We start from the raw sequence: 26,241 nt of genomic DNA on the forward strand, positions 1-26,241 counted from the left end.
TGTGTGTGTGTGTGTGTGTGTGTGTGTGTGTGTGTGTGTGTGTGTGTATTTTGGAAGGCAATGTGACGGCAAAGGGGCAGATCACATAGTGTTTCTGAGCCTATTTTTTTGTCTGTAAAATGAGTTTAACTATATTGATGTTTTAGAATTACGTGAATTTAGAATTAAATGAATAAAGTATATGTAAGAGCTTTGTAAATGGTAAAATGCTGTCCAATTTTAAGTTATTTGTCTTTGCCATCAACTTAGAGGTAGCATAGCCTTAGAGAACCAGTTGAACTGACAGTAGCAGGTAGAGTGTAACTAGTTTCTGAACTGGAATCTTTATGGATTGGAATTCTAAAAGTATGTGGTTAGTCAGGCTGTTGCTAAAAAGGTGTTCAGAGACACATCCTTTAATGAATTAACTTGGATTGTTGCATTCTCTTTAACCAGAATGGTTACCTGATTCTGGATTTTTGTGCCTAACTGACTTAACTGAGAATTGCCATGCATGCCATACATGGATTATTCCTTTAGAATTAATTCAAGTTCATTTATTTATTTTAATTTATTTTTAATTGAAATATAGCTGATATAAATAGTATATGTTACAGGCGTGCAATACAGTGATTCACAATTTTTAAAAGTTATACTCTATTTATAGTTATTATAAAATATTTACTATATTCCCCATGTCGTGCAGAAAGAATTCAAGTTTAATTAAATGTGCTGAGCCTCAAAATTATACTTAGGGACTTCCCTGGTGGCGCAGTGGTTAAGACTCCATGCTCCCAATGCAGGAGGCCTGGGTTCAATCCCTGGTCAGGGAGCTAGATCCCACATGCATGCCACAACTAAGGAGCCCGTCTGCCGCAACTGACAGGGCACAACCAAATAAATAAATAAAATATTTTTAAAAAATTATACTTAACATGATTTAATCTTTCCTCATGATTCCCAAAGTGGATTAGAAACTCAGGACTTTAGGGTCACCACCATCATTAATGCCACTGAACCCAGAGCCTAGCTGTAGATAAAGAATTAAGAATAGCTTGACCCTTGTAATCATACAGTTTTATGCCATGAAGGGCTTCAGAGTTGGTACAGCCCTCTCATCTTATAGATGAGGAAACTGAGGCCCAAAGAGGGAATGACTTATCAAAGTCACATGTGGAATTAATAGGAAAAATAAACATATCTAATCTTAGAAGTTACTTTTGGGGGGTGATAAAACCTTGATTTTAGTTTCTTTTTTTTTTAACTAGTTAATTGTCTATTTCTCATATTGTTATAAACTCCCCTCTTTCACAGCCCTGTGCTGATCTTCTTCCGAGCTTTCTGGTTTCTAAGTAAACTAGACACTATTTCTATGTCATATACTTCAGGATAAAATTAATATTCAAGGGCTTCCCTGGTGGCACAGTGGTTGAGAATCTGCCTGCCAGTGCAGGGGACACAGGTTCGAACCCTGGTCTGGGAAAATCCCACATGCCGCGGAGCAACTAGGCCCGTGAGCCACAACTACTGAGCCTGCACGTCTGGAGCCTGTGCCCCGCAACATGAGAGGCCCGCCCACCACAATGAAGAGTGGCCCCCGCTTGCCGCAACTAGAGAAAGCCCTCGCACAGAAACGAAGACCCAACACAGCTAAAAATAAATAAATAAATAAAAATTAATATTCAAGTTACAGGCAGAAAATATGTAATGTAAGAGCATACTCTGTGGTCTGAAATGAGGCAATGATGCATTTATCTTGTGGGGTATTTGTGTCTGACATGAAGAAAAAGAATGAAATTATTTAATATAAATTCAGAATAATAAGTTATTTCAAAGCGAAGGTTTGATTTGAGAGAACAAAAAGCTTTTGTTATTTCTCTATTAATGTCAGTGCATTTGGAGATTAAAATTAAATTACAGATATCTAAATCCTGGAAGGGAAGTGACCAGTATTTTTATGTACAACTCATTTAACAGAAATTAACACATTCTCAGTTAGTTTTTAGTTTCACACAGGAAAGATGAGTAGAATTCTTCTATTTGTTCTATACTGAAGAGCAAAACTTAACGTAGGAAGGTGAATCAACTAAAAATGTTATGACTATAAGTATTGAACCTACATTTTAAAATTATAAGTGTAGCATATCACCCTCTAGCCATGCTGTCCAGGACAGCAGCATCTGATTTCTTTCCTTTCAAATATCTCTGTCTTTTCTTCTTTGGAGGCAGCAGGTTCGTTCCCTGCCTCATTACTTTAGGAAGCTGCCAAATTACCTCTGTGATCCCTGTCCTAACTCCGAACAGTCACAATATCTACAAAGGGTACTCAGCTCTGTCAGAAAGTCTGATGTTTCTAAACATCTAAAATTGGATTTTTTTGGACTTCCCTGGTGGTGCAGTGGTTAAGAATCCACTTGCCAATGCAGGGGATACAGGTTTTATCCCTGGTCCGGGAAGATGCCACATGCTGTGGAGCAACTAAGCCCATGCACCACAACTACTGAGCCTGCGCTCTAGAGCCCGCGAGCCACAACTACTGAAGCCTGCACACCTAGAGCCCATGCTCCGAAACAAGAGAAGCCACTGCAATGATAAGCCCGCGCACCACAATGAAGAGTAGCCCCCGTTCGCCACAACTAGAGAAAGCCCACTCGCAGCAACGAAGACCCAATGCAGCCAAAAGTTTAAAAAAAAAAAAAAAAGGATTTTTTTTTGCTTGTTTAAACAAAAATGTATATTTGTTAAAATATAATTCACATAGCATACAATTCACCCATTTGAATGTACAACACACTGGTTTTTAGTATATTCACAAATACGTGTAACCATCATCATACTCAATTTTAGAACATTTTCAACACCTCAAAAAGAAGCCCCAACCGTTTCACTATTACTCTCCCCCCCACCCCCACCCCGCACTCCCCGTTCACCTTAAACAACCACTAATCTACTTTCTGTCTCTGTAGATTTCCCTGTTCTGGACATTTCATATGATGGTATCATCCAGTATATGGACTTTCACGTCTGGCTTCTTTTCATTTAGCATGTTTTCAATGTTCATGCAAGTTACAACATCTACTTGTGGCCCTCCATATCTGTGGGTTCTACATCCACAGATTCAACCAACCATGGATCAACTATATTCAGAAAAAAATTCTGGAAAATTCTAAAAGCAAAACTTGAATTTGCCAGAGTTCCTTGTATGATTTAGATACTGATTTCTTGTTGATTTTTTTTATTGAAATATAATTACTTTACAATGTTGTGTTAGTTTCTGCTGTACAATGAAGTGAATCAGCTATATGTATACCTATATCCCCTTCCTCTTGGACCTCCCTCCCACCCCACCCCCCCTCCGTCCCACCTATCTAGGTTGTCACAGATCACCGAGCTGAGCTTCCTGTGCTTTATAGCATGTTCCACCTAGCTATCTATTTTACACATGGTATTGTATAAATGTCAGTCCTGATCTCCCAATTCATCACATCCTCCCCTTCCCCCGCTATGTCCACACGTCCGTTCTCTACATCTGTGTCTGTATTCCTGCCCTGCAAATAGGTTCATCTGTACCATTTTTCTAGATTCCACATATATACGTTAATATATGATATTTGTTTTTCTCTTACTGGCTTACTTCCCTCTGTATGACAGACTCTAGGTCCATCCATGTCTCTACAAATGACCCAATTTTGTTCCTTTTTATGGCTGAGTAATATTCCATTGTATATATGTACCACATCTTTATCCATTCATCTGTCATTGGACATTTAGGTTGTTTCCATGTCCTGGCTGTTGTAAATAGAGCTGCAGTGAACATTGTGGTACATGACTCTTTTTGAATTATGGTTTTCTCAGGGTATATGCCCAGTAGTGGGATTCCTGGGTCGTATGGTAGTTCTCTTTTTAGTTTTTTAGGAACTTCCATACTCTTCTCCACAGTGGTGGTATCAATTTACATTCCCACCAACAGTGCAAGAGGGTTCCCTTTTCTCCACACCCTCTCCAGCAATTGTCGTTTGTAGATTTTCCGATGATGGCCATTCTGACCAGCGTGAGGTGATACCTCATTGTAGTTTTGATTTGCATTTCTCTAATAATTATTGATGTTGAGCCCCTTTTCACGTGCCTCTTGGCCATCTGTATGTCTTCTTTGGTGAAATGTCTATTTAGGTCTTCTGCCCATTTTTTAATTGGGTTGTTTTTTTTTGTTTTTTTTTTTTAAGAAGATATTGGGGGTAGGAGTTTATTAACTTATTTATTTACCTTTGCTCTGTTGGGTCTTAGTTTCTGTCCGAGGGCTTTCTCTATTTGTGGCAAGCGGGGGCCACTCTTCATCGCGGTGCACGGGCCTCTCACCATCGCGGCCTCTCGTTGCGGAGCACAGGCTCCAGACGCACAGGCTCAGTAGCTGTGACTCACGGGCCCAGTTGCTCCGCAGCATGTGGGATCCTCCCAGACCAGGGCTCGAACCCGTGTCCCCTGCATTGGCAGGCAGATTCTCAACCACTGCGCCACCAGGGAAGCCCGTTTGTTTGTTTTTTTGACATTGAGCTCCATGAGCTGTTTGTATATTTTGGAGATTAATCCTTTGTCTGTAGCTTCGTTTTGCAAATATATTCTCCCATTCTGAGGGTTGTCTTTTCATCTTGTTTATGGTTTCTTTTGCTGTGCAAAAGCTTTTAAGTTTCATTAGGTCCCATTTGTTTATTTTTGTTTTTCTTTTGATTACTCTAGGAGGTGGGTCAAAAAGATCTTGCTGTGGTTTATGTCACAGAGTGTTTTTCCTGTGTTTTCCTCTAAGAGATTTATAGTGTCTGATCTTACATTTAGGTCTTCAATCTTTGAGTCAACTTTAAACAAGGACAAGGAGGTGACAGGAAGTGTGCCAACATTTACTGATGCTTTTGTTTGCCCGTAGCAGGTTGAACTCTGGGGATACAAAGGTAAAAGAGCTCCTTATGAAGCTCAAAGTCTAGATGGGAAAAAAATTGTAATCTAGTTTAGTGATTTGAGGTCAGTAATGGATCAGAAAAGACTTCATCTCTAGATGAGATAATATATTGGCTCTTCCCTTTCTGATAATTGTGACAAGACCAGAATCTTGATTGATGAATGTGTGGTGGGGTGGAAAGAGAGACTAGGGAATGCATTCTTGGCAGTTTACTCTAGCAAATTAACATTAACTATGTGGAGGGAGGATTGTGAGAAAGAAGGCTGAATTAGGTAGGTGGAGTCATATTTTGAAGACGCTTAATGTCATGCTAAGCAATTTGAACTCAATCCTGTGGAGTAATGATCTCCAAAATGGAGTCTTCTCAAAGCCAGAGGGTGTGCAGGATGGAGTTCCAGAGGTAGATATTAGAACATTTATAAATAAATAAATTAGAGTATCTAGTTCTTTTTAATTTTATCTCTTCTTTTAAATCTATTTTTATATATGTTATAGAAAGAGCATATTATATCATTTATAGTGACTTCTGTGTTTTGGGGTTTTCTTTATTTTTTTATTTTTGGCTGCATTGGGTCGTCATTGCTGCATGCGGGCTTTCTCTAGTTGCGGTGAGTGGGGGCTACTCTTTGTTGCAGTGCGTGGGCTTCTCATTGTGGTGGCTTCTCTTGTTGTGGAGCACAGGTTATAGGCGTGTGGGCTTCAGTAGTTGCAGCACACGGGCTCAGTAGTTGTGGCTCACAGGCTCCAGAGCACAGGCTCAGTAGTTGTGGCGCACGGGCTTAGTTGCTCCATGGCATGTGGAATCTTCCCGGACCAGGGCTTGAACCCGTGTCCCTGCATTGGCAGACGGATTCTTATCCACTGTGCCACCAGGGAAGTCCCGATTTGTGTGTTTTTAAATAAATATTTTAAGTGAGAATAAGTGGATAAGTGTTTATCTTTTTTTTATTTTTATTTTTTGGTTTGGAGAACACTATTTTAGGGTGTCTTTAAGCAGAAAAATTAAATAAGCAGTGGAAATTGGAGTATGGATTAGAATATGGGAAAACTGCTGTGAGAAAGACCAGTTAAGAGACTGGAAAAGGGCTTCCCTGGTGGCGCAGTGGTTAAGAATCCACCTGTCAATGCAGGGGACACGGGTTCGAGCCCTGGTCCGGGAAGATCCCGCATGCTGCGGAGCAACTAAGCCCGTGCACCACAGCTACAGAGCCTGCGCTCTAGAGCCCGCAAGCCACAACTGCTGAAGCCCGTGTGCCTAGAGCCCATGCTCTGCAACAAGAGAAGCCACCACAATGAGAAGCCTGCGCACCTCAACAAAGAGTAGCCCCCGCTTGCCGCAACCAGAGAAAGCCCACACGCAGCAACGAAGACCCAAAACAGCCAAAAATAAATAATTTTTTTAAGTTAAAAAAAAAAAGACTGGAAAAATATTTTGAGGCCTGAACTAAGACAGTGCAGTGGAAATAAAAGAGGAGGACTTGGGATCAGTGAGATGTGAGGAAGGGGTACTGGGTAGGAAAGAGAAGACTTCAGCCCTAGGCTATGGCCAGCTTTCTGTCTTCAGATCCTAGATAGTGGTGACACTATAAGCTAAGGAGCAGAGGAAGGATACTTCGTTCTAAGCCTAAGGATTATCACATTTCTTATTTACATACTAAGTTGGTAATTCCTTCCTGCACCTGCTGGTCAAACCTTAGTAAAAACAAAGTGGCAGTTGGCTCTTTGCTGAACACTTTGGGGACTGCAGACTGGGAATCTTTTCCAAGTATTTCAACCAGAATTGAGCATAGTGAGGTCTCCGTTGTAGTTAGCCATCAGTAATTATTAAAGCACCAAACTACTCTTGGGGATTGGATTGGGATTGGACCACATAGGTAATGTAAATTGTGACCATTCACAGTCACACCAAGTAGCTGAATTCATTAGTTCCGTATGGGCAGGGGTGGAGTGTAGGGTGGTGATTTGGATCATAGCCATTGTTTGTGGAAGTGCTGCGTGGGTAAAAGCATGGTGAAAAACTGCCCTGACAGTTTTTTTCCAGGAGAGTAAGTGTGTTTTTCTTTCTCCTTTCTGTAGGAAATTGTTTGCCAGATTGTGTTATTTATAACAATCTGTCATGGAACAGCTTCCAGGAAAAGAAAAGAGGCTAGTCCCCATAGCTCTCCCTACCTCCTACCCCAGCATTACCACCACACACACATACATCCGGTTTTGTTTTTTTCTTCTAGTTTTACTCAATGGTTTTGGCTTGATTGAAAATGTTCTTATAATGACAGATTTCTGGGCTTTGCCATGGCTTGGTAATTGGGTTTTCTAAACTTTATTTGTCTGCTTTAGCCAAGACTAATTGGCAGCAGTTTGAATTTTGAATTCCTGGGTATCTTGAATACTAAAGTGCTATCTTCTACTTTCCCTTGAAGACCTTGTATGTTTCCACTTGGTGGAAAATGCACACATTTGCTGTCCTTTAGAGCTGTGCTTTTTGCCCTTGACATTGCCCTGGTTCCTCTAGAGGAGCAGGCTTGGGATAAAGCTCACTGAGGACTGTTAGAATAGTGAATAGGGAGGTCTTTGGAGATGCCAGTTGGTCTCTGCAGAAGATGAGGCATACTGTGGTGTTAGAAAAGAACTGGTCGCCCAAAACACAAGGCAGCTGAGGGTTGGTGTGTCCCAGGAACTTTCAAGTTAAGATATACAGTTGCTTCACAGTCCAAACAGTCTATGTTTATTCATGGTTTGTGGTCACACATGATCAGAAATACTTTTGGCTCTTAACAGTTTTTCCACTTTAGTAGAAGAACATTTGCATTTCTAGAATGGGCTTTTCATTTTTAGATTAAAAATTAAAAAATAGTCATTTAATTTTCTTCCTGTTACAACTTTTATTAAAATGTAAAGAAAAATAGATAGCATTACGAAGATGTAAGGATGATTTCATTTTCCTTTTAGACTTCAGTTTCTCCTTCCAGGATTTCTAGCTTTGGAAATGAAGTACAGTTTGTCAGCAGAGACTTTCCTTTGGAAGTGGAGTTGCAGAGAAGACGGGAATGTGTTTGGTCTCAGTGAGAGTGGTGCATTCTCTGGGAGCAGAGGCAGGAAGAGGGCCTGATGGAATAGCACCTCCATCTGTATCCCAGGCCCTGCCCTTTCAGACTGAAGCCTTTCTTTTCACGCTGAGAACAGATGGCAGCCAGACACGGGGGAGGGCTCTGTTCCTTGTGCTCCTTGGGGATTTTGCATTCAGCTTAGCAAAAAGTCATCTAAAAGCAAAGAGGTGAATGAGGCTGCAGACTGTTCACAATTATGCAGGACTTGTTTGATCTTCACTATGCTGACAGGTTTATTTTTTGCAGATATTGAATGATAACAGCATTTATTTTCCAAGACAACATTGTCACCACTTGAGAGGCATCTGCATTGGGGTTGTTTTCTTCACTGTGGAGTACACTTAATAATTAAATTTATTGTGGAACAGTCAGCTTGCAGAAATCAGTCATCTTATTAAAGAAACTTAGAAAAATAGAAAGGATTTTTTTTCTTCAACAAACTGTCATTTTCATTATAAAGAAATGGGGCAACTTCTGTACTGCTGTAAGTGACATGTCTTTAGTAAATGGTCCATACTTCCTCCTTTCTAAGCATTGTTAACAAGAAGTAGGATTCTGCAAGCTATTTCTTCCTTAGCTTGCATGTATGTGGGCTGATCTGTTAATGTTTGACAGTTCCTGGATGGTGAGCTGCAGACTTAAGGAATTTTTTTTTCCTAAGAAGATGATGTTTATAGGAACTTTTTTTTTTTTTTAGCTCAGTTAAGATCCAGAAAGAATTAAGAGAGCCTTAAGTAGAAGAGTAGAAAAAAATCCAAATTTGAACTTCTTAAACTTAAGAGGCCTTCAAAAGGAATTGTTTAAGCTACAAACAATGAGTTAGATGTAGAAAAGGAAATGACAGTTCTGGTACAGATTCTGTATTCGGAATAAGAAATTGCAGGCAGTAAGATAAGGCATTCTGATGGTTGAGTCACTTCCTGAGCAAGTATGATTCTTTGCTTTCCTAGAATGTAAGTTGAAATTATCTATATTTTCCCCCAAAGCAGGAATCTTGATTTTAAATTAAAATCTTAGAAAAGTTGGAGCCACTTACAGAAATTTCCATGTAGATATTTACTTTATTCTTAAATCTGGAATAATTTACTCCAGTGTTTTTCAGACTTTTTAAAATAGCAGAACCTGTACTGTTATGAGGATTAAATGAGTGCTTTTATACATACCTGAGGTTGTATTATAATTGTTTATTAGCTAGACTGATTTTCCAAAGAAGGGCACATTATAATATATTCATGTGTTAGTTATTTCCTAGTATTGTAGAAAAGTGACTTTAAGTTTTTTTAAATTAATTTTTATGGTATTATAGTTGCATTACTATGTTGTGTTAGTTTCTACTGTACAGTAAAATGAATCAGCTATACATATACATATATCCCCTCCTTTTTGGATTTCCTTCCCATTTAGGTCACCACATTGCATTAAGTAGAGTTCCCTGTGCTATACAGTATGTTCTCATTAGTTATCTATTTTATACATAGTATCAATAATGTGTATGTATCAATCCTAATCTTCCAATCAAAGTGACTGCTTTAAAATAAAGTATTTCATAACCATATTGAATCATCAAACTTTGCCAAAGTGCTTTTTGAACTGTAAAGGGATGTATAAATTTAAGATCATTAACTCCATCGTCACAGAAATAGACAATGTGGTAGTTTGCATACTCTGTTCCTTAGAGCCCAGGATTCCAGAGGTGCCTCAGGGACAGCAGCAGTAAGGCGTACACAAAGGGGAGGTAGGAATTCCAGACCCTCCCCCAACACAGCTCAATTAGAACGACCCCATTTATTTTACCTGTGCTACTGCTATAAAAAAGGTTTGAGGGCAAGTGTGCAGTTTGTGTTCTTTGAAGACGTTGTAAGTTTATCCTGTGATGATTTGTGTGATCCATTGTCCTTTGTGATATTGACATTTCCCCTTCTCCATTTGACAGACAGATGTACTGGTCCTGAGCTGTGATCTGATAACAGATGTTGCCTTACATGAGGTAGTGGACCTGTTCAGAGCTCATGATGCATCGCTTGCTATGTTAATGAGAAAAGGTCAAGATGGCTTAGAACCAGTTCCAGGTCAAAAGGGGAAAAAAAAAGCAGGTAAGGAGACTAGAGTTTGATTTATTTGTTTGTTGGGTTCTTATAATTATTATCATCATTCATGTTTTCACTTAAGAAACATTTATTGAGAACTGACTCTACTATGCTAGAGGTTGATGACATAAAGTCAAATAAGACACAGTCCCTTATTTGAAGAGGCTTATAACTATTGATTAGATTCTGTACCATCCAAGAGGCTTTTGTCTGCAGAGGAGCACTCAGAACTGTTTGCATTGTGTTTAAAACTCAAATAATTGAATACATATACTAAGAAACCAAAAAATCTAATTTAAAATCAATGTTTAAAAATAATTAAAATTTGATTACAAATTAAATTAGATATCTTTAAGCAATTAAAATTATTATTAAAAATTTAGTATGTTTGATTCTAGTAGTGGGTTATTTTTTTTTTAATCTTCAGAGAGTTATAGTAATCTTACCAGACCAAAAAGAAAAGGAATAATACTCTAGTCCAGCCAGGGTTATAGAATTTGCGTTATTGACTTGTTATTGATTTTTAGTTAAGGCATAGTTCATGACTGCTTTTCCCAGATTATTTCAAACCTGAGTCACTGATTCTATGACTGGGCTACTTTTAATAACTGAACTTATGGGACTTCCCTGGTGGCACGGTGGTTAAGACTCTGTGCTCCCAATGCAGGGGCCCCGGGTTCGATCTCTGGTCAGGGAACTAGATCCCACATGCATGCCACAACTAAGAGTTCGCATGCCACAACTAAAGAGCCCACGTGCCACAACTAAGGAGCCAGCGAGCAGTAACTGAGGACTCTACATGCTGCAACCAAGACCTGGTGCAACCAAATAAATAAATAGTAAAAAAAACCAAAACTGAACTTATGACCAAAAAGCTTTGTTAGATCATACTTTTTATATAGGTTTTAGTTTTTCCTGGAATGATGTGTTTTTTCCCTGGAGTTTTTCCCTGGAATGATGTGTTCTTTAGGTTTTTCTTTAGGTTTTTTTTCAGAATTATGTAACCCATTGTCCTGTCATTATATATTGATGCAGTCTGTTGCAATTATTAGAAGCTATGTATGGCTTATTAGTATCTGACTATTATTAATAGAGCCACCTAGAATGTTCATTCCTAGGATTTAAGTAATGTAGTTTGTACTTTCAGCTCTCTTCTTCAGGGCATTTGGTTAACTTGTAATTTTGGATTATAGCATTGAAACTTCTTTCTAGTTGCTTTTTCTGTTAAAGCAATCATTGGTGCAGATCAATTGTTGAATCCTCTTTCTACCTTGTTGTTATGTATGCTTCTCATGTGGATTAGTCCTTTTGTTCTTGACATAGTTTCTACTTCTGTGAGGTCTGGTTTGCTTACTCACAATTCCCTGTATTCAGCCTTTTCTACCTATACAGATAAAAACAACTGTGTATCCAGACTTTATAAACATATGTATATTTTACAAATATTAATGTTTTCTTTTTTTCACACTCCTCTACTTATAACAATTTAAAAAAATCAAATACCCTACTATAGTTACTCTTCTTGGTATTATAACTTTTTATTACATTACATATTAGCCTTTATCTCTTAAGTATCATTATAAATGTGTAGCTTTTCACAATTTTATTTTAAATTAACTGTAACTATTATCTATCTATTCATTTTTAAATGTTTCGATGCTTAGCACAGGGAGATCAGCTCGGTGCTTTGTGACCGCCTGGAGGGGTGGGATAGGGAGGGTGGGAGGGAGGGAGACGCAAGAGGGAAGAGATATGGGAACATATGTATATGTATAACTGATTCACCTTGTTATAAAGCAGAAACTAACACACCATTGTAAAGCAATTATACTCCAATTAAATAAATAAATAAATAAATAAATAAATAAATAAATAATGGTATACCCATTCAATGAGAAAAAAAAATGTTTTGATGCTTAAGTTGTCACAGCGTGGTTAGTGGAAGTCCCTTTATGTTGGCTCTTCTATTCTCTTTGAAAAGGTATGATGTATACTGGTAACTTGCTGTATGGTTATAGTGTGAGTATGGAGGGCAGGGAAGCAGGAAATGGTACTGGAGAGAATACAGGGATTAGACTAAAGAGTTTGAACTTTATCCCCAAAACAGTGGGGAGTTGTTTGAGGAATTTTAAACAAGAAAATGTCATAATCAGATTTGTGTTATAGATTTTTCATTCTTAACATGAAATTTTGAACTCCTCAATATCTATATTTTGTTATGTTTGACAACTAAGTTTCACCTAAATGAGTTTTAAATTCTTACCATGGAATGCTATGCATTTCAGTGATAAGCACTTTTTTGAAAGAATCCTGAATTTCTCATTGTGTATTTGGCGTGCCTCTTGGCTGCTCTTATGTGCCAGAACAGCCTGCAGTTCTCTCGTTCTCAGATATGGTTCAATAGTCTAGATCCCTTAGGTCCAAGTTTCCCAAATTGTGTTCTTACTGGCTTATTGGAGAATGCCTAAGGGCTAGATGTTTCAGGAGCCATCGTTCTCCCTGTTGCCACTTCCTTCTCAGATTTGTAGGAGCTGTAGATACTGAGGAGGGCAGGATCAAACTTATGTTTGGATTTTTTGGACTGTTGTTTTTTTCCTGCTACAACCCTTTACACATGATGTTCTCTACCAGAAATGCTCTCCCCTTACCCACAACACATGCACTCTAAATCCAGCTTAGCCTTCAAGTTATTTGCTGAGAGAGTTCTTGCTTGACCCTCTAATATGAAATTATAGTCCCTTGTTTGCCTACATATGGCAGCCCTACTCTCTTACTCTCTCCTCTACTGGACTATAAGCTCCGTGAGAATAGGGGTCATGTCCAGTTTGTTCACTTTATCCCCAGCGTCTGGCTCAGTTATGGCCGGTGGTGACCAGTCAGTAGATATTAGTGAATGGGTTGAAGGGCCTGCCTATAAAGGTAGCTCTTATTGCCCCTGAGGTAAGAGAAAGTAAATTCAAGCCCTAGATGTTTAAATCCTAAAAATTTGAGTCTGAGCTGTAGTTAGATTCATGAGTGGGTATTATAAGAGCCTGAGTTTCAGCAATATAAGTTTAGCAAACTGACGCTACATTGCCTATTAATTTTTTTTTCTTTTCTTTTCTTTTTTTTTTTTGCCACACCACGCAGCTTGTGGGATCTTAGTTCCCCGACCAGGGATTGAACCCGTGCCCCCTGCAATGGAAGCATGTAGTCCTAAACACTGGACAGGGAATTCCCATTGCCTATTAATTCGTGTTTAGAAATGTTTTCAAGATTTTTAAATTAAACAGCTACTGCTGTAGCATGGCTGTTAAAAGCACAGGTTCTGGAGTTCAGACTGGGTGGGCTTCAACACTCAAAAACTGGTGGTCTTGGACAAATTGTCTAACTGACCTGAACTTCATTTTCTTTAGCTGTAAAATGAGACTGAATCCTTTGGGGATTTTTGTGTGAGAATTAAATGAGATGTTTGTAAAGCATGTGATCTGCTACTTGACACTATAGTTGGCCCTTTGTATCCAGGTTTCGCAATATGGATTCAACCAACCAGTTGTGTAAAGATAATTAATTTTCACTTACCATCCCTTGCTTGTTAGAAAATCCAAGATTTCCTTCTTTCTCAATTTCAGTGAGAACATAGTATGTTTATTTTGCTTAATTACAGATTAACATGTTTACTAAGGGGCTTTTTTTCCTGGACATTCCTGTGTGCAAATGTTTAATGCTACTATGATTTTATGACACAAATTATTGACTATTATCTCTATAGTTCCACCGTGTCTCTTGGGATATATGAAATGGAAAAAGTTCTAGGAAATTATTTTTTAACGTATCCAGTTCACTGTAATATTTCTAAAACTCCTTCCTAGTTCTCAGAGTTATATACAGCTTTGGTTCAGACTAGAACTAGTATATATCAAAGTGCTTAATAATCTCAGAAGTGAAAGCTGTCACTTGATTGTCACCTCTCAATCAGCTTAGCTCCCTCTGTATTAACAAATGCTGGCAGGCAGTTCTGAGCCTATATTTCTTTTGCTTCAGCTTCCTTGATTTTTCTCAAAGCTCTACTGAAAAAAAAGAAAAAAAGCAAAAACCTTCTATTCCTGCTTAGGCTTCTACTTATCTTTTTTCTCTTCTTAATTCTATTCGCACTGCCCCCCCTTTTTTTTCCTAATTATATCCAACAGAAGTGACTTGAAATCCCTGCATACTCAAAACTGAAATTCTTGTGATTGAGGAAACAGTATACAGAAATAAGTTCAAATATGCTAGAAATTGTGTGTCACAATGTGACAAGTACAATAATAGGAGCATGTACAAAATACAGGGAACAGTTTAATGTCTTAGTTACAGGGAAATATGTTTTAAAGACATGATATTTGAAAAAAAGGAGTTGAGCAATTTACTTAGGTACAGATTGGGTAGTTGGTATGAAATCAGATCCCTGACTAACAAATGCATTAAATTTTGATGTAGTCATTGAATTTAGGACATACTATGTATAAAATCTATGCTAAGTCCTATATGAGAAACATAAATAATCAAGGTTTGCTCATAAGGTAAAATCCAATGAATGGGGCTAGGCAGTTTTGTTATTTACCAACTTTTATATCCATCTATGGCCTAACAGCACTTTGTGGATAGTTGTTCAATATCACATCAGTGGTAAGTGGTAGAATCAGAACTTGAACCCGTGCCTTCTAACTCCATAGCCTGGGCTTTCTACTTCTTTTTTTTTTTAATTTAGTTTTAATTTCTATCAGTGTTTTATATGCCCATAATTTTTAAAGTAGTGTAATTCTCCAAGGTATAATAAATAGCAACCCCCATCTTGTCTCTCTTCACCTCACACAGAGGCAGCCACTTTCAACATTTTTAGCTAATTTTTTTCACATTTAACCCCACCTCTCAAATAACATGCTTTTGTTCGTTATGTCTTGATATTTTTAGTTTTAGGAATTATCTATTTACTTCCTACTATGAAAGTTAAAGATTTAGTTCTATTTTACCACACCTTCTGCCCCCACCACACGCATGCAAACTTCCAGTCTCCTCAGCTTCCTAATGTAGTTACTTATATTGCAGTGTTGATTAACTGAATATCTGAGGTTTACATTATTTTGAATGTATAAATGGTATTCACAGCTGAACCTGTAGTATATTGTTACTTTTCTCTTTCTTCCTTTTATTTTCCTAAAAATTAATTGTCTCATTTTTTCATTTGCTTTATTTTCTATGTATTTATTACTAATTCAGCCTTAACCCCAGTTGTGTGAGTTTCCTCTCATTACTTTCCAACACACTGTTTCCCTCAATTTCAAATTCTTAAAGATCTCTCTCCTAGATTCTGGACTAGTTGCTCTGCTGTGTAACTGTCATTTTAGGTTCACCCTTCACTCTCATATCTTGAACCTCATATTTTCCTCTTTCTTTGTTTATATCCACTTTTTTGCAGGGGGCGGCTGGGTATAAACTTCCCTTGGAAATCCTGTCCCCTCAAAATTTTGAAAGTATTATTTCAGTATCTTTTAGCTTTTCTCTTAAGTCCAACACCATTGTGATTCTTGATTCTTTTTGTATGAGACCATTTTTTTCCCTTTCTAGAAGCTTATAGGATCTTATTGTTTCTAAACTTCTAAATTTCACATTGATATGCCTTAATATAGTTTAATGTCATCCCCTGTGTTGGATGCTAATGGGCCTTTCAATCTGAAAATTCAAGTCCTCAGTTCTAAAAATTTTTTCTCAGATTAATTACCTTTAAAAAAAATTAAGTGAACTAATACGTTTCATGTTCTCTTAGACTGTAATTCTCTATTTTGTTTGCCTGTTTTATTTTCAGTGATGTATAGTTGGTTTACAATATTATATAAGTTTCAAGTATACAACATGGTGATCCACAAGTTTTAAAGATTATACTCCATTTATAGTTATTTTAAAATATTGGCTATATTCCATGTGCTGTACAATATATCCTTTTAGCTTACTTATTTTATACATAGTTCTTTGTACTTCTTAATCCCCTACCCCTATCTTGCCCCTCCACCTTCCCTCTCCCCACTGGTAACCACTAGTTTGTTGTCTATATCTGTTAGTCTATTTCTTTTTTGTTATATTTTCTTTTTTGTTTTATGTTTTAAATTCCACATGTAAGTGGTAACATACAGTGTTTGTCTTTCTCATCTGACTTATTTCACTAAGTAAGCATAATACCTTCCAGGTCCCTCCATGTTGTTACAAATGGCAAAATTTTCATTCTTTTTTGTGGCTGATTAGTATTCCATTGTGTGTGTGTGTGTGTGTATATATATATATATATATATATATATATATATATATACTACATCTTCTTTATTCATTTGATGGACACTTAGGTTGCTTCCATATCTTAGCTGTTATAAATAATACTGCTATGAGCATTGGGGTGCATGTGTCTTTTCAGAAATGCAAATGAAAACCACAATGAGATGTTACCTCACATCTGTCAGAATGGCTGTCATTACAAATAACAAGCTTTGGCAAGGCTGTGAAGAAAGGGGAAACTTTGTACACTGCTGGTGGGAATGTAAACTGGTGCAGCCACTGTGGAAAACAGCATGGAGGTTCCTCAGAAAGCTAAAAATAGAACTACCATATGATTCAGCAGTTCCACTCCTGGGTATATATATCCAAATAAAATGAAAATACTAATCTTTTTTTTTTTTTAACCCACCACTCAACTCAAACTTTAAAACGTCTACCAATGTGATCTTACCAACCCTCCCAACTCACTATTGTCCCCATCTAAGGTAATTATCAACACCTTACTAAATCTTGTTTATCTTTTTTTTTTTGGCTTTCCTTTATCTCAACTTTATGTATTCTAAAAATATATATTGATATATATGTATTTTTTAAATTTTATTTATTTATTTTTGGCTGTGTTGGGTCCTTGTTGCTGTGTGCAGGCTTTCTCTAGTTGCGGCGAACAGGGGCTACTCTTCATTGTGGTGCACGGACTTCTTATTGCAGTGGTTTCTCTTGCAGAGCACGAGCTCTAGGCATGCGGGCTTTAGTATTTGTGGCACGCCAGCTCAGTAGTTGTGGCTCACGGGCTCTAGAGCACAGGCTCAGTAGCTGTGGTGCACAGGCTTAGTTGCTCTGTGGCATGTGGGACCTTCCCAGACCAGGGATTGAACTCGTGTCCCCTGCACTGGCAGGCAGATTCTTAACCACTGTGCCACCAGGGAAGTCCTGATATATTTTTTAGTTGCTTCTAATTTTATTTAAAAAGATAGCATGATGGATGTAATCTACTGGGACTTAATTTTTTCCAGTATTGTATTACAGGCAGCTACAGTTTCTTCATTTTGAGTGCTATACAAAATTGCACTGTATAAATACACTACAGTTTATTTATTCACTTTTCAAGCAATGGGGGTTTAGATTGATTCCAAATTTTTGCTGTTGTCACCAGTGCTGTTATGAACATTTATGTACATATGTTTAATGGGCACATGTAAGAGTTTCCTAATAGAATTGCTGGGTCATAGAATATATGAATGTTCAATTTTGGGGATAATGGTAAACAGTTTTACTCTTTTCCAAAGTGTTTATATCAGTTTACCCAACTACCAGAGATTTAAAAGAATTCATTGCTCCATCTACTCTCCAGCACTCCGCGTTGTCAGATTCTTTGCGTCAGTTGAGCAGAAGTAAAATGGTATCTTATCTCATTGTGATCTTTGTGTACATTCCCTTGGTCTCTCGAGGTTGAATATTTGTTCACTGGTCATATTTATTTTCTCTTCTGTGAAATGCCTGTTTATATATTTTGCCTAGTTTTCAATGAGTTATTTGCACTTTTCTTACTGATTTGTATTCTTACCACTCGTTTGTCAGTTGGATATACTGCAAATATAGTTTCCCAAAAGAAAATGGGAAAACTTTTCTCACTTTCTTTAAAACGTCTTATGAACAAAAATTCTTAACTTTAATATAATCAAATATACCAAAAATTTTTTTTTTTTCTTTGAGGTACGCGGGCCTCTCACTGTTGTGGCCTCTCCCGTTGCGGAGCACAGGCTCCGGACGCGCAGGCTCAGCGGCCATGGCTCACGGGCTTAGCCGCTCCGCAGCATGTGGGATCTTCCTGGACCGGGGCACGAACCTGTGTCCCCTGCATGAGCAGGCGGACTCTCAACCACTGCACCACCAGGGAAGCCCATTACCAAAATTTTAAAAGCATCTTTTGTGTCTTGAACTCCCTACTGCAAGTTCTGAACAATGTTAACTTATATTTTCTTTTTTTAAAAAATTATTTAATTATTTATTTATTTTTGGCTGCATTGGGTCTTTGTTGTGGTGCACGGGCTTCTCATTGCGGTGGCTTCTCTTGTTGCAGAGCATGGGCTCTAGGTGCACAGGCTTCAGTAACTGTGGCTTGCGGGCTCTGGAGCGCAGGCCTCCATAGTTGTGGCACATGGGCTTAGTTGCTCCGCAGCATGTGGAATCTTCCCGGACCAGGGCTCAAACCCATGTCCCCTGCATTGGCAGGTGGATTCTTAACCACTGTGCCACCAGGGAAGTCCTTAACCTATTTTCTAATAAGAATTTTAAAGATTTATGCTTGACACATAATTCCTTGATCCAAATAGAATTGTGTCTTGTATATGGTGTGAGTTTGGCATCTAGTTTAATCTTGTTTTCCATATAGATGTCTCTTTTTCCTTCCTCCATTTATTAAATGGACTCTCCTTTCTCCAAGGAGAAAGGGTGAGAATCTTCTAGCAACACATAAGTTATGAACTTATGTAACCTAATCACAAAAGTAACATCTGATTACTTTTGCCACTTTTTGTTGGTAGAAGCAAGTAGCCAGGCCAGCCCATACTCAAGGGGAGGGGATACAGAAGGGTGTGCATGCCAGGAAGCAGTTATCATTCTTAGAGCCAGCCTGCCACAGCTGAACTCACGAGTATGTCTAGGGCCTTAGCTGTGACAGCTGAGTTTCTCTTTCCATTTAGTCTCTTATACAGGAGGCTAGCCCAGACTTGCTCACATGGCAGCAGCAGCAGCAGGTTCTAAGAGAATAAGAAAGAAGCTACAAGGTCTCTTGAGGCCTAAACTCAGAACTCACACCGTGTTACTTCCTCCGTACTCCTGTTAGTCAAAGCTAGTCACTAGGCCAGCCTAGATATAAAGGATAAGGAACTAACCTTACTAACCTCACTTCTTTTTTTTTCCTGTGGGCACTTTTTTTTCTTCAGATTTTTTTGTTGTGGTAAAAAACACGTAACATAAAATTTACCATCTCTTTTTAAACATAGTTCAGTGGTAATAAATACATTTATAATTTTGTGCACCCATCTCCACAACTCTTCTCATCTTGTAAAACTGAAACTTTATAACCATTAAATATAAATCCCCATTTCCCCCTCCTCCCAGCCCCTGGCAAATACCATCTGTTTTCTGTCTGTATGATTTTGGCTACTTTCAGTACCTTATATAAGTAGAATCATACAGTATTTGTCTTTTTGTCACTGGTTTGTTTCACTTAGTATAGTGTCCTCAAGGTTTATCTATGTTGTAGCGTATTTCAGGATTTCCTTCCTTTTTAAGGCTGAATAATATTCTCTTATGTGTATATACCACATTTTGCTTATCTATTTAATTCATAGGTGGACATTTGGGTTGCTTCTACATTTTAGCTATTTTGAGTAATGTTAAGGACATGGGTGTAAAAATATCTCGTCAAGACCTTGCTTTCAATTATTTTGGTTATATACCCAGAAGTGGAATTGTTGGATCATATGGTAATTCTGTTTTTAATTTTTTGAGGAACCACCATACTGTTTTCCACAGTGGCTACCATCTTACATTCTCGACCCTATATCTTGATGGACAAAGCTACAACAAATTTGTAACCCTTTTAAATCTACTACATAGACTGTTAGTTTTGATTTGCTAATGTTTTGTTTTGCCTGTAATTTTCCTTTGTCATATCTTTGTCTGGTTTTAGCATCAGAATCATCCTGGCCTCATAAAATGAGATGGAATTCCCCACTCCAAACATAATGCCTGTCACTGGGGTGGTGCACAAATATATTTATTAGTTGAATGAACGAATGAATAAGTAAATGACTGTAGAGGAGACAGAGAAGTAAAAAACAACTGGAAAAATATATGAATAGTTGATTATGACAGAATTTTTTAAGATGGAAGTTGATAGTTTTAACTGCCTTCTTAACCTTATTTGTGTAAATCTTTCTCTTAGGATGGACATTCTAATGTTCTTGCTCTGCTTTCCAAGTGGAATTCACTTTGTTAAAGCAGAACAGAAAGAAACCTGTCCAAGTTTCTATAATTTGTATCATATTCTGAGGTCCCAGTTACTATGGTAGCTACAAAGAAGCAAATACAAGGAGGGGGGCCTGAGAGTGAGGGAAATGTGACTGAAGTGCAACATAGCTGAAAAATTGACTTGGAAATTATTGCTCCCAGGACATTCAGTAATTCAAGGTTTTTTGTGGGCCTAAGGAGTTGGATAGGGTAAGCACTCCAAATATATCCAAAAATAACATCTCTGTGTTATTTCTTTTTAAAATGTTGCCTCATAATCAGAGCTTTGCAGACTTTGTTATATTCTCAAGTTTGCATGTAATGGATGAATTGATGTGTCAGAGTTGCTGTGTGACATTTGAAATTCTCTGCAAAATTTAGTTTCAATTGAAATTCTCTGTAAAACTTACCTTCAAATTGGCATTATTTACCCTTCCTTCTTTGGCGTTCACTTATCTTGGTAATTAGAAAAAAACAACATGTAATTTTTTATGATAGTTTCTCCCTATTCAGATTAAAACACTGCCTATGAGATAACCAGAGACCATCTGAAGGAATGGATGCTTTCAAGAACCTGAGCTAAACACATTATACACTTGAGTAAAGCATTTGGTTTTAGGTATATAGGCAGCTGCAGCCAACAGGGAAGCGTGTTCAGTTATATAGTAGCCATTGTCTGTCAATAGGAGGTAGACAAATTCATCTTTAGAGATACCATTTTTCCTAGAGCTCAACTTTTAGTTTCTCCCTTTCAAATAGGTATTAAATTATTGCTTTATATGATTGTTGTGAAGATCAAATGAGAGCATGTATTTTGTTTAATTTTTTAAACTTAAACATTTTATTTAATGTTTTAGTTAATAGCACTAAATAGAGCTTTACAAATATTAACTCATTTAGTTCTAAAAATCCTGTGAGGTAGGTGTAGGCACTATTATCCCCATTTTACAGGTGAAACTGAGGAATGGAAGTTTATTATCTTGCTCAAAGAGATACAACTAATAAGTGGGATTCATACCCAGGTGGTCTAGCTTCAGAGGCTCTCTTCTTAATCCTTATGCTATGCTGCCTCTATGTGAAAATGTTCCTGTAGGGCTTCCCTGGTGGCGCATCGGTTGAGAGTCTGCCTGCCAATGCAGGGGATACGGGTTCATGCCCCTGTCTGGGAAGATCCCACATACCGCGGAGCAGCTGGGCCTGTGAGCCATGGCCGCTGAGCCTGCGCATCCGGAGCCTGTGCTCCACAACGGGAGAAGCCACAACGGTGAGAGGCCCACTTACCGCAAAAAAAAAAAAAAAGAAAATGCTTTTGTAAGCTATAAATAGATACTGTATGGATGTTAGTAGCAGATTTTATTAAATGTTCAACACTACACTAGATGTTGTGGGAGATCTAAAGGAATCATAAGTCTGCCATTGAACAGTGTGTAATCTTGTTGGGGGAAAGAAATATATAACACAGAAGACAGCAATAATATGGCATCCTATAAGATCATTGTCTACCAGAGAACTCTCCACATCCCATACACAGCACAAAATCTAGTGCATAGTAGACATACAGTTAATGTTGGTTAAATGTGGATGTCCTTAAATGCTATTCCCATTTTCACAGTGAGCAAACCTAGGTTATTACTTACATTGAAACAGTTGCACTTTCTTTCTGTGCCATGCAGTGGGCTTGTGGTTCATCTACTTAATTTGGCTAAGCAGTATCTTGACTGGCCCTCATTGTTTTTTTTAACTGTTAATTTTTTGATATTTACTTGTTTAGGTTTTTTTTATTTATTTATTTTTATTTTTTGCTGTGTTGGGTCTTCGTTGCTGCATGCGGGCTTTCTCTAGTTGCAGTGAGCGGGGGCCACTCTTAGTTGCGGTGCGCGGGCCTCTCATTGCGGTGACTTCTCTTGTTGCGGAGAACAGGCTCTAGGCACGCAGGCTTCAGTAGCTGTGGCACTCGGGCTAGTAGTTGTGGCTCATGGGCTTAGTTGCTCCACGGCATGTGGGATCTTCCCAGACCAGGGCTTGAACCCATGTCTCCTGCATTGGCAGGCGGATTCTTAACCACTGCGCCACCAGGGAAGTCCCCTACTTGTTTAGTTTTGACAAATAAAAATTCTGTATTTAAGGTATACAACATGATGTTTTGACATCATATGTAGATGTTGTGAAATGAATACCACCATCAAACTAATTAACATATCCATCACCTCCTTAACTTTTAATTTTTGATAAAATTTTACATTTACAGAAGGTTACAGGAGTAGTATAAAGATCGCAGATATCCTTTACCCAGATTCCCCAAATGTTAACATTTGCTCTAGTATTCTCCCACTTTCCCTCTTATAATATATATTCAATGTATATCTAATGAATATACAATATATTATATATGTAATTATTATTTTTCCGAGCTATTTATGAGAATAATTTGCAGATATGATTCCCTTTGCCTTTAATACATCAATGTGTATCTTTCCCCCACACCCCACAGTCTCTTAAAACAGAAAATTACATTGGCACCATACTTTAATCTACAGACTTTATTCAGGCTTCACCAGTTAACCTAATAATATCCTTTAGAGCAATACAAAAAAAAAATTGACTGCCCATGTTTTAAACATTGTGGTGAGTATGTGTTACATAGCACTCACTCCTGTATTTGGTTCTAAGAGCAATGTGAGCAGGTGCCCTCTCCCCTGACTTAGTCATACAGGTGGGGCAAATGGCTTTGTTTGATTTTCCTTTTTTGTGTGTGATTCAGTGGAGCAGCGTGACTTCATTGGAGTGGACAGCACAGGAAAGAGGCTGCTCTTCATGGCTAATGAAGCAGACTTGGATGAGGAGCTGGTCATTAAGGGATCCATCCTGCAGAAGTAAGCCCTGGGGTTTTTCTTTTTGGCAATTCTCCTTGTCTTAAAACAAAATAAAACCACCCAGTGGATGGGAAAGAGGGAATGAAAACTAGATTGAACTGTGTGAAATTGACAAAAGTATGTGAATGTTTTCCCATGAGATAGGATGGAGGCTTTTCTTCACCACACAAGCTTAGCTTTTCCCTGTGTCTTTTGCTGCCAAGGTAGAATCAAATCCTGCATAGGAGTGGGGCAGAGCAGCTGTGGAGAGAACAGGGAACAGGACTGTCTTTCCAACAGTGTTATAGAACTTCCTTTTTTTTTTTAATTGTGATAAACACACAACATAAAATTTACCACCTTAACCATATTTAAGTGTATAGTTCAGTAGTGTTAAAAGTATGTTGACATTGTTGTTAAGCAGATCTCCAGAACTTTTTCATCTTGCAAACCTGAAGCTCTGTATCCATTAAACAACAACTCTCCCTTATCTGCTCTCCCCAGGCCCTGGTAACCACCATTTGGCTTTCTGTTTTTCTGAATTTGACTACTTGAAGTATCATTTATAAGTGGAATCATGCACTATTTGTCTTTTTGTCACTGGCTTATTTCACTTAATTAGTATAGTATCCTCAAGGTTTATCCACATTGTAGCATGTGTCAGAATTTCCTTCCTTTTAAGGCTGCATAAATTCCATTGTGTGTATACACCACATTTTCTCTATCTGTTCATCTATCAATGGACATTTGGGTTGCTTCCACCTCTTGGCTATTGTGAATAATGCTGCAGTGAACGTGGTTGTGCAAATATCCCTTTGACATCCTGCTCTGAATTCTTCTGGATATATATCCAGAGGTGGGATTGCTGGATTATTTGATAGTTCCTATTTTTTATTTTTTGAGGAACCTCCATACTGTTTTCCATTTTACAATCACACCAACTGTGATGAGGATATAATTTCTTCATATCCTCATCAAAGCTTGTTATTTTCTATTTTTTTGATAGTAGCCATCCTAATGGCTGCACATAGGCAACCTCGTCACATTTTCTTCAATCAGCATTTTATTGACTGCTTGCTCAGAAGCCACTATACTCAGAGCTTTACTGCCTGATGCCAGTACATAGGAATGCTTAATAAATGTTTGGAGGCTGGATGAAATGAATGTAAGAGGAGTAAATTGCAAAAGAAATGTCTTACTGGTTGGTGGGTTTTTTCCTGCTTATTTGTTTGTTTGTTTTGCTATCCAGCACAACAGAGGTAGGAGACATATTTCAGAGTATATATTTTAATGAAAATGAAATTAAACTCTAGCTTCAGTTGGCCCAATTACCCCTATGGATAAGAGTTCTATATTAGAGCCTTGCATAGAAACACTTGTGGATTAAAGTGGATGCTTCAGATTGCATCACAGAGCTTCCTACTACTAGTTTCTAAGTAAATGTGAAAAATAAATTAATTTTAAAAATGGCAGAAATTTCAACAGTAGCAAACACAGTAAGATAATCAAACATAATAAAGCTTAAAAATTGGTGGCCAAGGAAAGAAACAAGATTCTGGTGAGGAACAGAAAAGAATAACAGTAGGCTCCCAACTCCACCCTATCACCACTCCCCAGAAGCTATACTGATGTGTTAATGAAACCCTACAAATTCTCACTAATAGCTCCAGATCTGGAAAGAAGCAAACTGAGTACATATCTGTACATTTATCTTCTTCTGACTGAGAAGCAATGGGAACAACTGCTGGGGAATAAATGATGAAGCAGGGAGAATGAACAATGAGGTTGACTCTTTAACAGAAACAAAAGATCTAATCCTAAAAAAAATGAATAGGTGAAATAATGTGAAGCTGGAGACTGTCCTTCCATAGGAATGGGGTAACCCCTTACGTATGTGGAATGAAACAAGAATATTTAACAGAATCTCAGGAAAGAGAAATAATTGGACAATGACTCTACAGTACCTTGGTGAGTTCCCTATACCCTTTCCATCCCTCCCACTCACATCATTCCCTGAAGCCATAGAAAAGTACACAGAATACAAAATATCCAGCACTCACATGGTAGCCAGTCTCAGATACATGAGGATGAGAGATAAGAATTCATCTATAATATATCAAAATAAATAAAACAAGCATGAACAAGACCAAAAGAATCAGTGTGTCAACTGTGCAAATGTATAGCAAAAATGAAAGCAAGAAAAATGCCCTGCAAAATAACAAAAACCTGCCCTGAGAAAAACATAACTCAGTAGAATAGAAAGAATTTCCTTACAAATATACAATTCTGCCACTGCAAAACAACTCAGTAGAATATGAATTTCATAAATAAGAGTTCAGTGATGAGATGATAAAACAACAAAATGAGATAAAAGAAGATATTATAGAACTAAGAAAATAAATTGAGGACCAAATAACTTAATTACAGAATTAATTAATTAAAAAATAGCAAAGAGCAGAACTGACACCACTGAAAATCAAATTATATACATAGAGGAAAAGTTTAAGATATTCAGTAATTTAGATGAAAATGAAAATAATTGAAATTAGAATCTAATAGAAATACAAAGATGATTCAATATAGTTAACGTCTCTGAAATAGAGAACTGAACATTTGACCAAAAGATGCATTCAAAGATATAAGGGATTCTTGGTAAAGTAATTTAATTTAAGGATTTTAATATAAAGTTGTAAGGACTGGGTAAATATGACTTCTGAAACCCCACTAAGACAACAGTAAAGGGATTTTAGAAGGGTGTAAATCCAGAAGGCTAAAGAAAATGAAAAAGGAAATAGCAACAACAGAAATTGGGAAACAGAAAAGCAGGACAATTTAGCATACCTGAGAAAGCTGAATGCTAAGCCAGAAGTGGGGAAAGCTGAGATGCAAGCTGATTTGCACTATAAAACTCTCAAAAGAGTTAAGATTCAACAGCACCAAGTACATCTAGTAGTGAGGATAAA

At 37.7% G+C, this 26,241-nt stretch overlaps 1 protein-coding gene across 3 annotated transcripts in view; it reads left to right on the plus strand.

Annotated features, from left to right (window-relative positions):
- Window positions 1-26,241, plus strand: part of EIF2B3 (eukaryotic translation initiation factor 2B subunit gamma) — a 170,626-nt gene that overhangs the window by 47,236 nt on the left and 97,149 nt on the right. For all 3 annotated transcript variants that reach the window (XM_027108742.1, XM_027108743.1, XM_027108741.1), the window contains exons 4-5: window positions 9,971-10,130; window positions 23,188-23,299. In XM_027108742.1, coding sequence (XP_026964543.1) covers window positions 9,971-10,130; window positions 23,188-23,299 — 272 coding nt within the window. The remainder of the gene's footprint in view (window positions 1-9,970; window positions 10,131-23,187; window positions 23,300-26,241) is intronic.

This window comes from Aethalodelphis obliquidens, unplaced genomic scaffold, assembly GCF_003676395.1.
Source record: "Aethalodelphis obliquidens isolate GAN/ISIS:26980383/991018 unplaced genomic scaffold, ASM367639v1 scaffold9, whole genome shotgun sequence".
NCBI lineage: Eukaryota > Metazoa > Chordata > Mammalia > Artiodactyla > Delphinidae > Aethalodelphis > Aethalodelphis obliquidens.